This window comes from Peromyscus maniculatus, chromosome 13, assembly GCF_049852395.1.
Source record: "Peromyscus maniculatus bairdii isolate BWxNUB_F1_BW_parent chromosome 13, HU_Pman_BW_mat_3.1, whole genome shotgun sequence".
Taxonomy (NCBI): Eukaryota; Metazoa; Chordata; class Mammalia; order Rodentia; family Cricetidae; genus Peromyscus; species Peromyscus maniculatus.
The window spans coordinates 65541025-65557211 of record NC_134864.1 but is presented as its reverse complement, the minus strand read 5'-3'; the positions used below and the strand labels follow the sequence as shown (position 1 = coordinate 65557211).

At 46.3% G+C, this 16187-nt stretch overlaps 1 protein-coding gene and 1 long non-coding RNA gene across 5 annotated transcripts in view; one reads left to right on the top strand and one right to left on the bottom strand.

Annotated features, from left to right (window-relative positions):
- Nucleotides 1-248: 248 nt before the first annotated feature.
- On the bottom strand, nucleotides 249-8977 carry LOC121822120 (uncharacterized). 2 transcript variants are annotated; one of them, XR_013044183.1, is made up of 5 exons: nucleotides 8757-8977; nucleotides 3860-6007; nucleotides 2715-2797; nucleotides 2348-2466; nucleotides 249-2073 (listed from the first exon to the last, which is right to left on the bottom strand). It is a non-coding gene; the product is annotated as an uncharacterized LOC121822120 (long non-coding RNA). The 2 variants fall into 2 exon arrangements; XR_006063152.2 differs by having other exon boundaries at nucleotides 2348-2437.
- Nucleotides 3925-16187, top strand: part of Mfsd6 (major facilitator superfamily domain containing 6) — a 48607-nt gene continuing 36344 nt past the window's right edge. For 2 of the 3 annotated variants that reach the window (XM_006974856.4, XM_015993740.3), the window contains exon 1: nucleotides 3925-5534. In XM_006974856.4, coding sequence (XP_006974918.1) covers nucleotides 3925-5534 — 1610 coding nt within the window. Of the gene's footprint in view, nucleotides 5535-11039; nucleotides 11388-16187 lie in introns of those variants that run through there. The other variant, XM_042260405.2, reaches the window with a different exon arrangement.

Sequence of the window (16187 nt, the reverse complement as noted above, 5' to 3'; positions counted from 1 at the left end):
CACTCAGGTCTCTAGCCACAAGCAGGAGGTAGAGAGCACAGTGAGAATGATATCAAAACCTCCAGCCTGCCCCCAAGTGACACACCCCCTCCAACAAGGCCACACCTCCTAATCCTCCCCAAACAGGTCCACCAGCTGGGGACCAGGTATTCAAATATATGAGCCTGTGAGGGTCCTTTTCTTTCAAGCCCACATCCATTCTGCAGATGACAGAGTGAAGAATAGCACTCTGCTGGGCGGAGCTTCTGAGTAATTCCAGGCACCACTTCTTGCTTTCTCTGCTTCTAAAGTTACAGCTGGTAAGCCTACCTGTGCCGAAGTGGTTTCCTACGTCTTAGATATTTTGTAATGCTTTTTATCTTTGCAAATATTTATCATTTCTTCATGGTGAAAACATTGGATATACTGTCTTTGGATGGAAAACCCACTGATTTTTATCCACTAAAAGAAAGCTGTGGGTGTACAGTTTTAGAGGTGAGCATTTGCAAGATGGTTTGTTTTGTGTTTTTATAGTAGACAGCAGCAGCAGCAGCAACAACAACAACAAAAAACTGCTTAAACTTTTGTTTCCTTTCTGGTTTCTCCTGAGACACAACATTTATTTTTTAGGTGATTCTTTGGATTCTCTGATTGCTGGACCTTCGACTGTACGTGTGTCTCCCGCTGTGGACAGTGTGGAGCTGACTCCTCCCTGCCCCTTGTTGTCTGAGCCTTCCTGCTCTCCAGAGGAGCTGTTCTGTTGCTGTTAGTGTGACTGGTCATCATGGAGACATGTAGCGACCTATGAGTATTCCCCCGGCCTGTGCATCCCTTGTTTTCCCTGTGCTTATCACCACCGTAGCCCTGGACTCTTCCCCACTTCTCCACATTTCCTCTTAGGACTGTTGAGTTGTATTGGTGTTTGACGACTATCCTTTTGGCTGACAAGGTTGCCCACGGAACCTCCCATCCATCCTGACTGACCAGCGGTCCAGGGGCGTCTTATCACCTTCATCCCTGTGTTCTCTTTGCTTGCCTCGCATATGAGATCAATTCTTTCCTGTATCCCATGACCTGCTCTCTCTTGATTAATCTCCTTGGGGTGGCAGACCACAGCCCAAGAAGGGGATGATGTGAGATGAATTTTTTTGAAATATTACATGTGTCAGTTCACTTTATCATTACCATCACGTGCCTTTCAACTCTTCCTTAGATTGTGACAGCTGAGTCTACCTGTGCATATTTCTCCGTGTGTGTTTGCTGTCGTTTGAAGGAGGGTTAGGGAAGGAACCAACTACCTATGTTTAATCTGGCCTGTTCCACCACCAGGGTCATGTAACTTTATCCATTTTAAGCACAACACATATTCCTTTCCAATTGGAGCCGAGAAAGCAAAACAATTCAGGAAAAAAGCGTTACTTGTCTTTTCAAGTGCAAAAGTGTAATTGAAGCTGCTGAGTTGAACAGGAGAAGATTTTAATAACCAAAGAATAATAAAAACAGTGCATCAAAGAAAATCTATCATAACCAGGCAGTAAGAGGTCTTTGTCTGGGAAAAAACAAAGCTTTTTCTTTTGCTGCTAAGATGAATAAGGTTTAGGGCTGGGAATGTAGCCCAGTGGAAGAGTGCTTGCCAAGCATGCACAAGGCCCCAGATTCTATTCCCAGCACCACAAAGGAGCTCTTTTGCCCAGGCTTGTGAAGCCGGCAGGATTGGCAAGTGTATGGTCTTCATAATGCCGGGAAGTGCCATAGTCACTGGTGGGACCAGGCATGTCTTGGTAATACCAGAAAGCTCATGGGCACAGCCCTTGAAGGCCAACTATTTTGGAGGTGTTTCTCCTGCGAAGGGAACTGTGATGGAAAAAGCAGGAAAAAGTTAAATTCTGCTATCAGGAAGTGAGTGTGTCAGGGTCCAGCTGATCAAGAACAGCAAGAAAACCAGAGCTTGGTGCTTAGCGGTGGTCACTTAGGTTTCCTCGAGAAAACAACAAAGTTCTAGTGATTGGTTTGGTCAAAAGAAGTCATATAGTTGGTGATATTCCTGGAGTCCAATATGAGGTTATTAAAGCAGCCAGTGCATCTCATTTGGCTCTGAAAAAAGGCAAGAAGAAAAAATCAAGATCATACATCTCGGTAAGGGAAACACAGTGGTAATACATTTTTGTGTTTAAAAAAATTGGAAATGAGGTGAGGAAGAAGCTATCCAATACTATGAATATTCTAAGTGCCAGTGAGTTATTTATTTTAAAATGACTCACGTGAATTTTACTTCAATTTATAAACCATTTTAACCCAAATATTCTGAAGTTAGAAGTTAGTGGCTGCATGCTACTTCATTTTGGGGCTAGAAGGTAAATCAGCTTACCACAGAGGTCCCAGTACATCCTGATTCTAGCTGCATGTGATAGCACTGCATATGATGGTGTGTGCCTTTAATCCAGAGTTCCAGCCTGGTCTACAGAGAAAGTTCCACATAGTGAGATGCTGTCTTGGAAAAAAGAAAATGTTTCTATTGTTTGCCTAGGACAGAGATTTAAAATGTTTACATTCATGATTCTTGAATTTTTCTGCATGTCAATTCATATTGCGGGGTGGAGGGGTGGAGGGGTGGGGGGGTGGGGGGGTGGGGGGGTGGGGGAAGGAGGTGAGATAGTTGCTTGGGACAGCAAGTGGAGCTGATGTTTCTCTCTGCTGGAGAAGGTTAGAGGATTTGGCATGGATGTAATAAGCACCTCTTCTAGCATCACACTATGTTCACTGCAACTGGAGGGGACAAAGTTGATGTCGGCCCAACCTTTTGACTCCTTAATCATGTCTGTAATAAAAGTAAGAGAAAATTATGGAAGGTGGCATGGTTCCTATAAATTTATACCATTGTTGTATTGCTAATCTTTCATATGAAAACCACCTTTCTCTAAATTTATTACATAATACGTGGTAGTTGACACTTTGGTGGTGGAAGTGTCCAAGCTTTAGACACTGCAGCATGGCCTTGTTATTTATGAAGGTGCTGGGCCATGTTCACAGCTATCCAGGAATGCATGCATAGACTACAGTTTGTATTAGGTTACACACAATGACACTATAAAGCAGGGTTCAAATCCAGGCTCTGCCACCTATTAGTCAAGCTTGCCAGGCTTCATTTTTCTTGTGGACAAAATAGTGGACAAAGTAGTAAGCATGTTGTGATGAACCTGCTGTAGTAAGAGCTCAGTAAATGTTTTTTTTTTTTTTCCTTTTGTAAATTACTAGGAGAATGGATCCACATCTACTTCTGTATGTATGTCTTGCTGGAGACCAAACCAAGTTCTCACACACAGCAGTCAGATTCTCTACCACAGAGCTGTATGGAAGCTCTCAATAGATATTACCTGTTTTTGGTTCTAATCTCTTAAACTCAGTCCCTAAATGACTCGAGAGCACTGTGTATAATGTAGGTAATAGCAAGGCTGCTTCCAACCTGATGCCTTGCCAGCAACCAGCTCCAATCAGTGGCCATAAGAGTACTTAGTTTTCAAAAGAGACTTATTTTATCTTTATGTGTATATCTGTGTCTCTCCAGTGTGCGTACATCTGGGTGTATATGTAGATGTATGTATGTGCCTGTATCTGTGGTGGCCAGAAGAGGGTGTCAGAGTCCTGGAGCTGGAGTTACAGACAGCTGGAAAGGTTGTGAGCCACATGACCTGGATGTGAAAACTGAGCTTGTCCTCTGTAAGAACAGAAAGTGAGCCATGTCTCTATCTTTGTATTTAATTTTTTTTTTTAAAGCTGGTGTCCTTGGCCAGGATCCCCAGCTGTGATCTAGATGCGGCTTGAGATTCCCCATCTCTATGCACGGGGACGCTCTAAGGATTTTCCTCACCCAGTGTCTTACTTTTCAACCTCCAGGTCACCAGTCAGGATTCCGAAGGTCTCAGCCCCTGATGGGAGTGGTAAGCCATGGCTGCAGATGATAAAGTCGCCATCCTAACGGACGATGAAGAGGAGCAGAAGAGAAAGTACGTGCTTGCCGACCCCTTCAACGGCATCTGCAGGGAACCGGAGCCCCCCTCCAATGAAACCCCCTCCTCCACGGAGACCTCCGCCATCCCCGAGGAGGAAATAGACTGGATAGAGAAACACTGTGTGAAGATAAACAATGACCTGCTCATTTCCAAGGTGTTCTATTTTTTCTTTTACTCTGCCTATGGCTCTCTTTACCCGCTCCTGCCCGTGTACTACAAACAGCTGGGGATGTCGCCCAGCCAGAGCGGGCTGCTGGTGGGCATTCGGTACTTCATCGAATTCTGCAGCGCCCCTTTTTGGGGCGTCGTGGCAGATCGCTTCAGGAAGGGCAAAATCGTCCTCCTCTTCTCGCTTTTGTGCTGGGTCTTGTTCAACCTGGGCATCGGCTTTGTCAAGCCTGCCACCTTGAGATGCGTACCAAAGATTCCCCCCACCACTCACCCCACCAATGCCAGTCACCCCGCCACGCCCCTGCCGATGAATTCCTCCACCGTGGCTTTCTTCACCACACCACCCAAACCCCGTGAAAAAAGGAACGCGCTGTCGCCGCCGCCGTCGGAAACGGGGCCCAATAGCGCAGACGCGGCTCTTTTCCCAACCACGGCCTTGACCTTGACCGGTGGACCCACGCTGCAGCCCGGGACGGAGGAAGCGACCCACGCGGTGATGGACTTGGTGTTGAACACGAGCACCCTGACCTCCACCCTCGCCGGTAACGCCACGGAGGCCACCACTGCTGCCACCGCAGCTGGGGTCGCCACCACCACCGCCGCCGCCACCACCACCACCACCACCACCACCAAATCTTTACCCTCGGACCAAGTCACCCTCCTCTATGACCAGCAAGAAGTGGAGGCGATATTCCTGGTGATCTTGGTGGTGGTCATCATCGGAGAGTTCTTCAGTGCCTCCTCGGTCACGATTGTAGACACGGTGACCCTGCAGTACCTGGGCAAGCACCGCGACCGCTACGGGCTGCAGCGCATGTGGGGCTCCCTGGGCTGGGGCCTGGCCATGCTGTCGGTGGGCATCGGCATCGACTACACCCACATCGACGTGCTCATCGACGGCAAGGGGTGCAAGCCCCCCGAGTACCGCAACTACCAGATCGTCTTCATCGTCTTCGGCGTCCTCATGACCCTGGCCCTGATCGTCGCCACTCAGTTCCGGTTCCGCTACAACCACTTCAAACGCAGCGACGACGGCGGGAAAGGGAAGGAGGTGGAGATCCCGCAGGTGGACAGGGACAACTCCACCGAGTCCTCGGAGGAGACGCCCACGACGGCGGCCGCGGCGCACTCGCAGGCCTTCAACTTCTGGGACCTGATCAAGCTGCTGTGCAGCGTGCAGTACGGCTCCGTGCTGTTTGTGGCCTGGTTCATGGGTTTTGGATACGGCTTTGTGTTCACCTTCCTCTACTGGCACCTGGAAGATCTGAACGGAACGACGACCCTCTTTGGGGTCTGTTCCGTCCTGAGCCACGTGTCTGAGCTCACGGCTTACTTCTTCAGCCACAAGCTTATTGAGCTGATTGGCCACATCAGGTAAGAGAAGGCGTCCTATGGGCTGCTCCTGGGGGCAGGGGGGATTGGCTGTGCCATTGTTTAGCTCCTTAATGCTTCTGGGTTTTATATTCTAGGTGGGGCTCGGGTAGGGGGTGGAGCTTTCTGCTGCTCCTCCTACTTCAAAAAAGAAAAAAAAAAAAAAAAAAAGGAAGCCAGGCGTGGATTTAGCTGGGTTATCTAAGAGAGACAAAAAGGCGGCTACACCCGTCCCCGTGCCCCATAGACCACCGAGCATCACTTAGAGAGCTCTAGTAGTCCGTGGACCTCGAGGGCCTATGTCTGTGGTACTTGTGAAGGATGGTTTTGGTGTAAAGTGATTGACTTTCTGCAGCCTTTATATATTCTCAGATACTTACTGACATACAGCGGGGGGAATATGACGTCTAAGACCAGGGGCTGGACATGTAGCTCAGTGATAGAGCCCTTGTGAGCCTGAGTTTTGATCCTAAGAACTGCCAGGATAATAAACAAAAAAGAAAGAAAAGGAGGAAAAAACAACTGTTATTTTTAATAAAATTGTGATATAACATACCATAGTCCTCTAATCCATGATATTACATGAAAGAGATTTTTATATAACATTTCCCTCTAATTACTTTGAGTTTTGAAGTTTTATGTGCCTCGATGACATGGATTATTTAAAAATCTCCTTTTTACCTGAAATTTCTTATGCTACCCTTTTAAAATAAAGTAGACAACTGCATACTTTTCCTGTATGCAGGGTTTCTTGCTATTGACATTTGTGTAAAGCAGATTGAATAGTAAGTACTTCACTCTATAGACTTCCCTATTCAAAAATACGGTGTGAGCTACACGTAACACTTAGCCTGTAGAAAGGTGTGACATGTCTGTCCGTAAACGACTACACAGACCTCACTCAAATCACCTCCGTATTGTGTGTGAGATAATCTTCAAATCTGCTGTTGCAAGATGAAATTACAAAATACGAAAATGTTGCAAAATACAATATCAAATATGCTGTTAAAATATGAAATCATGAAGGAGCAGACAGTGGGAAGACTTAGACAACAATGATGTGTATTCATTTCAAACCTAAGAAAGTGTTTTCTAATTTAAAGTTTCGGTGAGAATCGTGCTTTTCCCCAAGTTGTTGTGAATATTTTCCCTTTGGTTTTCTTTGGGAGGTTGTGTCCTCTCCCTTTTCCTTCTCACGTCTCCCATTGTCACTAGAAGTTGGGCACTTCAGAGATGGCTCCCATACCCAGAGTCCTGGGGCTCAAGTAGTGGAACCGTTCAGACAGAGACTTAAACATTGGGGATGAGACCGCCTCTCTACCTTGGCCAAGCCGTGCCAAATGCATGGCCTTGATGAATCTGCTGTCTGCAGCCCGGATGTGGGAATGGGTATCACTGCTCAAAGCATCTCTTGAATCAGCATTTTATTCCTAAGGCATGTCCAGTTAGGTGTCAACAATGAGTGGAATTCCCAGACGGAAAAATCTAATCCGCCAATAACATAGTTGAAAACAGTGTAAAGTATACATAGATTTTCAAATAGTCATACCAGACTCTTCTTACCTCTAGAAAAAGACATTTGCCTTTTGCCTATATAAAATATATTTTTTCTTTTTAGATTTGTTTGTTTGTTTTCTAGTACTGAGGATTGAACCCAGGGCCCCATGCATGCTGGGTAAGCACTCTACCATTGAGCTATGTTCCCAGGCCTTAGATACATACCTTCTATAACAAAATCCTAGTCAATTCACTATGATTTTTGCTAATTAAGTGAGCTTACACTTGAATTATTCCTTTCTTAGAAATCTAGAGTTCACTTAACCTTAATTTTGTGGTTTTATGTACAAAGAACATCTTCCTTTCCTTGATTAATGATGTAATGGAGAAGGTGGCTTCTGTGGCTTCAGTCACTCTCAAGAGCTTCGAGGATTCCATCAATATGAGGTCATTCCCCCATTTTGCTTTAATTCTGTCCATTAAGGTATTAATTAGACTCCTGAGGGATAGCTCAATGGGTAAATGATGCATTTATCTAATTATTCTTTATCAATAAAAACTTAGGAGTTAGACATCAGGGTAGGAACCTGAGTGATCAGAGAAGCAGCGGGAAGCTACCGGTGACCTCCTTTCTCTGCCGTTCCTCCTTCCAAAGGGCCAAGACCCTCTCTGAGCGCCCTGCTTTACTACTTCCTCTCTATCTGTCCTTAGTCCTCTAAAACCTTGATGGTTAATTTTGGTCAACTAGTAGCTAGTTCCACCCTCTGATTCAAAGCAAGCTTTATTGTCAGAATGCGATCAAAATATCACACAACAGGCAAAAATGCTTTCCTTGCGAGCACCAGGACCTGAGTTTGAATTCCTAGAATCCACATATAATCTGGATGTTGTAGTGTGTCTGTAACCCCAGCACTCTACAGGGAGAGGAAGGAGGGGAGAGAGAAGAATCCCTGGATGCTCACAGGCCAGCTAGGCTGGAGTCCACAGCACAGAAACAACAGAGGCCCTGTCCCAAACAAGGGGGATGGTGAGGATGAGCACCCAAGGTTGTCCTCTGACCTTCCCACCCACGTGTGCATAGCATGTGTGCATCTGCACCCACAAACATAAACACTCACACACCCCAAGCCCAGGTACACAAAACATTACTGATTAAAAAATTCACACTAGTCCCCAGAGACGGGGCTGTTTCTGTCGGTAGTGACGCTGAGAGTTCAGTCGGGTGGTAGTTGTCAAGATGCGGGAGTTGAAAGGTGTGGGGATGACCACTTCAACCTCTCATTGAAAGCATCATACATGAAACAACCCAGGAAATGATCTTTCAAAGAATTTCAGACCCTGTACAGAATCATAAATCTATGTTCCTGGCATATTTCTGTGCATTTTGTTCTCGTTTGACTGCTATTGAGAGTTTTTGGAGTTAATGCTACTGTAAAAATTCAAAAATATCCTAACATAGTTACAACTATGTTTTCACAATTTTGTTGTGTATGTGTGGTGTATATGTAGGTGTGTATGCATACATGTGGAGACTATATTAGCTGTCATCCACATTCTTTTTCTTCTCCCCACCCCCTCTCTCTGGGTAAGGGAGCAAGATCTCACTGTAGCTCTGGCTGGCCTGGAACTCTTCATATAGACCAGGCTGGCCTCAAACTCACATAAATCCACCCACCTCTCCTTCCCGAGTCTTAGGATTATAAGTGTACGCCACCATGCCTGGCTCACCTTGTTCTTCTTAAAACAGGATCTGTGTCTGGCCCGGAGTTCACCAGTTAGGCTGGCAGGGCCCAGGGGTCTAGCTGTCTGTCTCCCCATTGCTGGAATTACAGGCTTGTGCTGCCGCGCCTGGTTGTTCACACAGGTTCTGGGGATGGGACCCAGGTCCTCATGCTTGCAAGGAAAGTATTTCACCATGGCTCATCTGTCTCACTAGTCCCCTGTTTTCACAAATTATCTCTATAGTTTCATAATGAAGGAGACGTCACACAAGAAAATGGTTTCCTAAAAATTATCTGCTTTTGAACCACTTAATAATTAACAGTTCCACAACTGTGCACGGTGTTTCAAGGAAAAACAGAACAGTCTAACACACACACAGGCACAGAGTAAATAATTTCTGACCGTGACCTTGAATTTTGTCCTTCTTTGGAAGGTAACTTTGTTAGGCAAATAGGATGATTCTTAATATTTGCACTAAAATGTCCATTTCTTTCTTTTTTTAAAATTTAAAATCAAGACTTTGGAATTTACTGCGAATGTGTTTCTAATCCCACTTATGTTAGGATGGTTTACTGGAGCTAAAAATTCATCCTAAGAGAATGTTTACCTTGATGAATATTTGAATAGTGATGACCAAAAATAAATCCCAGTAAGTCATTGTAAATTTATAAGCCACTGTTACTCAGTGTTTGGGCATCATCTATGTTCTTCTATTTAAATTTATTTCCACTTTTCTGTGTATTACTGCCTAATACCAGCTACACATCCCATAGGCTAGCCAGGCAGTGTGGGAAAGATGATGTAGATAGCAAGAGGAGCTCCAGGCTTCCCAAAGGGAACAGTGCACAAAGACCCAGGTCAGGTAGGAAGGTGCGAGGCTGCACCTGGCTGGGGACACCAGAAAGGCACACTGTGCTCACTGCAGGAACAATGGTCTAGAAGAGGATGACATGACCTCTCCATGAGGGAGTCCAGATTTGTTTGTTTGCTTCTCATATTTTTCCTTGTTTTGACCCATCTCTCTGGGCCGTCTCCTGCTCCTGGACCTGCTGCCACTGAAGAGCACTGATTCCCAGGCGATGCTTCCTGGGATCCAGCACCCTGTCTTCTGTGGAGTTCGGCTAATGTATTGGTTCTCCACCAGCCGACTCACCAAGAGGGTTTTATAGCTCCTCATACCCAACTGCACCGAGATTAGTGACATCAGTGTGTGTACTTTCCGAAGTCCCTAGAGGATTTCCCTGTGTAGCCAAGGTTGAGAAATGCTGGGCTGACGGGATGCATGGGTGACAGGGGGACATTTTCCTGCCTTCCCAGCCTATGCAGCATGGGGTACAACCTTTGGAGACTGTTTCTTAATCCTTCCAAGTGGTCTTCTCCTAGACTGCAGTACTTTTCACACATGCTGTGCTAATTGGTAGTCAGAGAAACTGGTCCTCTAGTGAGTCATCCCTGTTGTCCTCTGAGCCCTAGGGGTCTTTTCAACTCAAGAGATCTCTGGGCTACTGTGTCTCACCTGGTCATCTACTGCGTGGACCATTTCCTCCTTTACTTCACCTGGCCATGTAGAGGCTGCTCACAGCAGCCATGTTTCCAGGCTTCTCCATTGTCTTCCTTTACCTCTCTCCCCAAATACTCAGATTAAGGTGGATTAGACACTGACTCCTAGGCCAGCCTCACGGCCCAGGAGGAACTGGTGACCAAAAAGAATGGATGTCAACCAACTTCCTTCTTTTTTGTCCACCCAGACAAGGCCTCGCTGTGTAGCCCTGGCTGGCCTGGAACTCTGTCTGTAGACCAGGCTGGCCTCGGACCCACAGAGATCTGCTGCCTCTGCCTCCTGAGTGCTGGGATTAAAGATATGTGCTACCATGCCTAACTAACTCACTGCCTGATTAAAAAGCAAGACAATGGTGGATCTTAAACAACTTCCACTTCCCTTCTCATTTAAAGGAGAAGTTCTTTAAAAAAAAATAACTTGTAGGTTCACGAGATGGCTCAGCAGGTGTCTGCCACCAAGCCTGACAACCCAAGTTCAGGTGCCAGAACTCCCATTTAAGGAGAGAACCAATTCCTGCAAATTGTCCTCTGCCCTCCACACACACAGATGCATGTGCATGTCACCCTCCCCCCCCAACACAACACACACACACACAGTTAATAAAATAATACATTTATTAAAATTTTTGGTCACAGTAAAATGTTTTAAAAGACATAATTAAGTTTGAAATGATGTTGTTTTGCTCTAGAGTATCAAGCATTACTCTGTAGTATTTAAAATAATCAGTGTAATTGTGCAATTTAGTTGAATAATTAACCCGGCCTTGAGAATCTCCGATTAATTGAATGCCAGGAATGTGTGCTAAATGGGCTGGGAAAGACGGAGGCTACTGAGGGTCAAATTGATGCTGGCATGAGCAATGTGAACTTCTCTGGAGGCAGATGGGAATCACAGGAGGTTCAAGGCGAGCACGGTCTCAGTTTTCACAAGGGATGACCACTGTTGTGTGGCCTGCAGCTAACTCTGGAGCTGGGAGCCCCTGTAGAGTCCATGCGGGAGGCCATAACTGAACTGCAGAAGCAGCAGCAGAAATTGTGAGGCACACTTTGTGAAGGGGAAACTGATGGACTGGATCAGTAAGTAGGAGGTGACAGACCCCAATGTGTCCAGTGGGGTGCGGTAGCTCTGTAATGGGAAATTCAGAAAAGAGATAGCTTTGAGGAAAAGGTGATATATATAATGACATAACTTCAGTGTTGGGTTTAATTGGAAATTGGAATATTCTACAGGGGGATGTCTAGCACAGAGCTGGCTACCGTAATCTTGGGCAAACCATAAGCATAGATAAGATCACTAAGGAAATCTTCTGGGCTAAAAAAAAGCAGTGGGCTACGGAAAATCAATTACAATTCTTAACAAGACAGCATTGCAAGTTTCTGATGGTATTGAAATCTTGGCCTGTGACTTTGGGCATCGAGTGAGTACCTGTATGGTGACAGTGTGTAGTCTTTTGGGAATGTGCTGTGGACTTCATGTAGCCTGTTTCCACATCTGGCTTCAGAAGGAGTTGACCTTCAAGCATCCTCCAATACCACTCTGAGAGCCAGTGGCCTGGTTTGTGAAAGGTCACTTCATAGCAGATGCTAGGACAAGCTTAGTCAGGTGGCCCAGCTCAGCCCAGAGCTGCCACTGGACGGTGAGAGTATTGGCAAGTTAGAGAGCTTTTGTTTCTGCTGTGGCCTCTGTGGGCATGGAGTTAGTGCCCATCTAATGAGACTGTTCTATGAAGGCTAGATGGCACATGACAGTTTACTAGGATGACTGGTACATTTAAGGAGTTCAGCTAATTTTTCATCTTTTACTTGCCCATCTTTTGTTAAGTTTCTCATAACTACCTGGCCTGTTGACTCTAATAAAAATTCAGATGATAATACAATATCAGTGGTGTGCAGATCACTAATATCACTAGAGTTGGCCAGGTCAGGGTGTACAGGGCTTCTCAAACGCTTACATCCTCCTCAGACATCTTGGTCAAATCAAGATTTTCTTTTCCTACCTATTTATGGTGACTGTAGATTGCCAGAGGAAATGGAATTATATTGAAGTGGGAGAGCAGTGACTGACATAGCCTTTATATTATGGTGTGTGTGTGTGTGTGTGTGTGTGTGTGTGTGTGTGTGTGTGTACACTTGTGCATGCCTGTGTTTGTGTTTGCTGGTATGTTCGCACATGTAGAGGACAACTTCAGATCTCCTTCCTCAGATACCACTCACCTTGTGGGGAAGACAGATTCTCTCACTGACCTGGACAGGTTCTCTCACATACCCTGGCTGGCTATGTGCCCCAGGAGCTGCCTGTCTGGCCCTCTCCAGCACTGGGGTTACAAGCACATGCATCACACCTTATGTGAGTTTTGGGGATCAAACTCAGCAGGCACATTACTAACTGAACTATCTCCCCAGCCCAGAATTTATAATTTTTATAAATCATGAGATGGTCTTAGAGATCAGGCTAGTCTAGTTAAAATTAATTACTCTCAAGCAATAAAGTACTTTGGCCTTTGGTGATCTGATGTGTTCTAGTTAGTGAGATAAAGTATACTGACCTGGCAATGGTAAAGTGATGTCCCGCCTCCTCTGCCAGAGCAGGCTGTATAGTTGACTGTTCTTCGTCATCACACAGGAGGCAAGAACAGAGTTTAGCCCGAGCCTCAGTATCCCTGTGATGTCAGCATGAGCACTGGACTGTGAAGTGAATGAGTGTTCTGTTGCAGGGGCAGGGGGTTTACTCCCACATCTGAGGAAGGTGGACTGTAGTCACAATGGCCGCGTTCTTTGCCCTCTGTGTAAAGGAGACTACGCCCCTTTTCCCACAACCTGCTTTTGTTATTGCTTGTCACATTTTTCTCATTTATGCCGTGAAAAAGTATGGTGAAGTGCCCAGAGGGGGGAAAAATGTAAAGTCATAATCTAACTCTTAAAACTGGTCCACCAGTCAAAATTTTCTATTAAATGTTTACATCGGTATGCATTTTTAATGGTTATAGTTTGGAAGTATTTGGGAGTGGCCAGCAGCCAGAAGCAGCAGTTTCATAAGGACCATGATTTTGTGCTGTTTTAAATTCTTTTTTCCAATTATTAAAACCTAAGCTTTTCTTATGAAATCACATAGTGGCTGTAAGTGACATTGCTATTCCCCCTATTTTACACTAACGTTAGATAAATTAACTCTCACGTGCTAGGATGAAACAGATTTAGAGGTAAAGTAGTTCAGGTTGCGCATTTAGAGACTTCTGCCCTGCGGATTTGGCCCTGGCTTCCACCCTGTGTCAACTCCTTACCCAACCATGTACCAGGCTTTTCTTTCTGGGCCACCAACCAGCTCCCAAGTCATGACACAGAGACTCATTATTAGTCATGAATGCTCAGCCTAGCTTAGGCTCATTTCTGGCTGGCTCTTTTAACTTAGATAAACCTGTTTCTCTTTATCTACTATTTGCCTCAGGGCTTTTTACTTTTCTTTCCTTCTGTATGTCTTACGTTTACTGCTTCTCATGTCTGTCTGTCTGGCAGCTGCCTGGCTTCTTGCCCCAGGCACGTCCCCCCTCTTTCTCCTCATTCTTCTCTCTCTTCTTCTCCTAGATTTCTCCTCCTACTTATTCTCTCTGCCCACCAGCCCCGCCTATTCTTTCTCTGCCTAGCTATTGGCTGTTCAGCTCTTTTTTAGCCCAATCAGGTGGCTTAGGCAGGCAAGGTGAAACAAATACAACACATCTTTACATAATTAAACAAATACAGCACAAACAAATGCAACACACCTTTACACAGTTGAAGTGATATTCTGCAGCATAAACAAATGCAACACATCTTTACATAGTTGATACACATTCCACGATATAACCGGACAGTGCCGAGTGTGCTGTGTGGGCTGAGCTGGAGTTTTATTCAACCATAAGTCTGGATGGTAGCAATTAGAGAGGAGTTGGAGGGAATTCCAGGAGCATTTATGTACAGCATTCAGTGTGGAGTCAGGTGGATAGCAAAGGTGGGGTGGGGAGGGGTGGCGGTTACTAGCTATAACACTTGAGTGTGGAGTCAGGTGGATAGCAGGGATGGGGAGGTGGACGGGGCAGCTGTGTGTGTACTCACATGATGTGTGTGTGGGGTGCATATACTACTGCATGCATGTGTGGGGCAGAGACAACTTCCAGGAGTCAGCTGTCTCCTTCCCCTTTGACTTGGGACCCAGGGATAGAACTCAGGTCACTCAGCTCGCGCACCAAGTCCTGCTGGGCTGCCTGCCACCCCGAGTGAGTTATTTCCGGTTCATCACGGCACTAAGGGAAATGCGTGAGTCATGCAGTTCGCATACTAAAAAGTCGGCTAAAATACTGTTAGTTCTAGGCTCCCTGGCTACTTATATGGTGAGGGGGTTGTGCATGTACCACAGCACATGCGTGGCGGGCAGAGCATAACTGCTGGAGGGGGTCACTTCTTGCCTTCCACCACATGAACTTTAGGAATCAAACTCAGGCCCATCGGGCTTGGTGGGGTGAGCTCTTGCCCACAGAACCATCTTGTTGACCCTAAGCGCCTTTTTAAAAGATATTTCTCTTTTCCAGAAGCAATAATACATTGTGCTGAATTTAAAGGGAGCTGGGGTGCGAGGCTCTGCTGGCCTTTGTTAGCTAGAGCTCCTGAGAGCGGTGGAGACAGTGGTTAGAGTGTTTGCTGTGCGAGCCGGCGGGCTCGAGTTCAGATCCCCGGAACTCATACAAAGCTGGAAATGGTAGCCCGCACCTGTAATCCTGGCCCTTCCGCAGTTAGATAAAAGACAGAATAAGAACCCCTGGAAGCCCCCCAGCCTGGTGTTTGCGGGGGTGGGGGGCACCCAGCCTGGTGTATGCAGGGGAGGGAGGGGGGCACCCAGCCTGGTGTATGGGGGAGGGAGGGGGCACCCAGCCTGGTGTATGCAGGGGAGGGGGCACCCAGCCTGGTGTATGCAGGGGAGGGGGCACCCAGCCTGGTGTATGCAGGGGAGGGGGACACCCAGCCCGGTGTATGCAGGGGAGGGAGGGGGGCACCCAGCCTGGTGTATGGGGGAGGGAGGGGGCACCCAGCCTGGTGTATGGGGGAAGGAGGGGGGCACCCAGCCTGGTGTATGGGGGAAGGAGGGGGGCACCCAGCCTGGTGTATGCACTGGGTAGACCACTCATCACCAGTGGATCTTATTTGTTAGTTGTGTGAACTGGAGAGTTTGAAAATGGAAATAAGAACAACTCTTGGCTGTTTCTGTCTCTCTAAGCTCAATTAGTACATGGAAGACATAAACCACATTTTGTAAGTACAGTTCATATGACAGGTCTAACAGGAAAGAAAATACAAAGCAAATTGTTTACGTTCTCTTTAGTGGCGTCTCTCTCTCTCTCTCTCTCTCTCTCTCTCTCTCTCTCTCTCTCTCTCTCCTGTGTGTGTGTGTGTGTGTGTGTGTGTGTGTGTGTGTGTGTGTGTGTAAGTCTGAGGAGGACACCCTCTTCTGCTGGGCCTTAGTTGCTGTCCATTTTTTTGAGACAAACTCTCATGGGCCTGGAACATACCAAGTAGGCCAGGCTTGCTGACCAGTGACACTCAGAATCTGCCTGCCCCTGCCTCCCCAGTGCTTGGATTACAAGTGGAAGGGATGCTACCACTCCTAATGTTTTGTTTTGAACTCAGCAAATGAACTCAGGTCATGCAAGCTTTCAAGGCAAGCTTTTTACCAATCCAGCCATCAACCCAGCTCCCTCAGTGACGTTTCTTAAGGCCTTGTGAATACAAGCATTCATCTCTGCAATGGCTTTCATAAGGCATAGTTGTAACAATAGCTATTATTATTTCTGTGGGGGTTGATTTCTGTTTTTCAATTCCTTTCCAATTTTGCCTTCAAAGAAATCAATA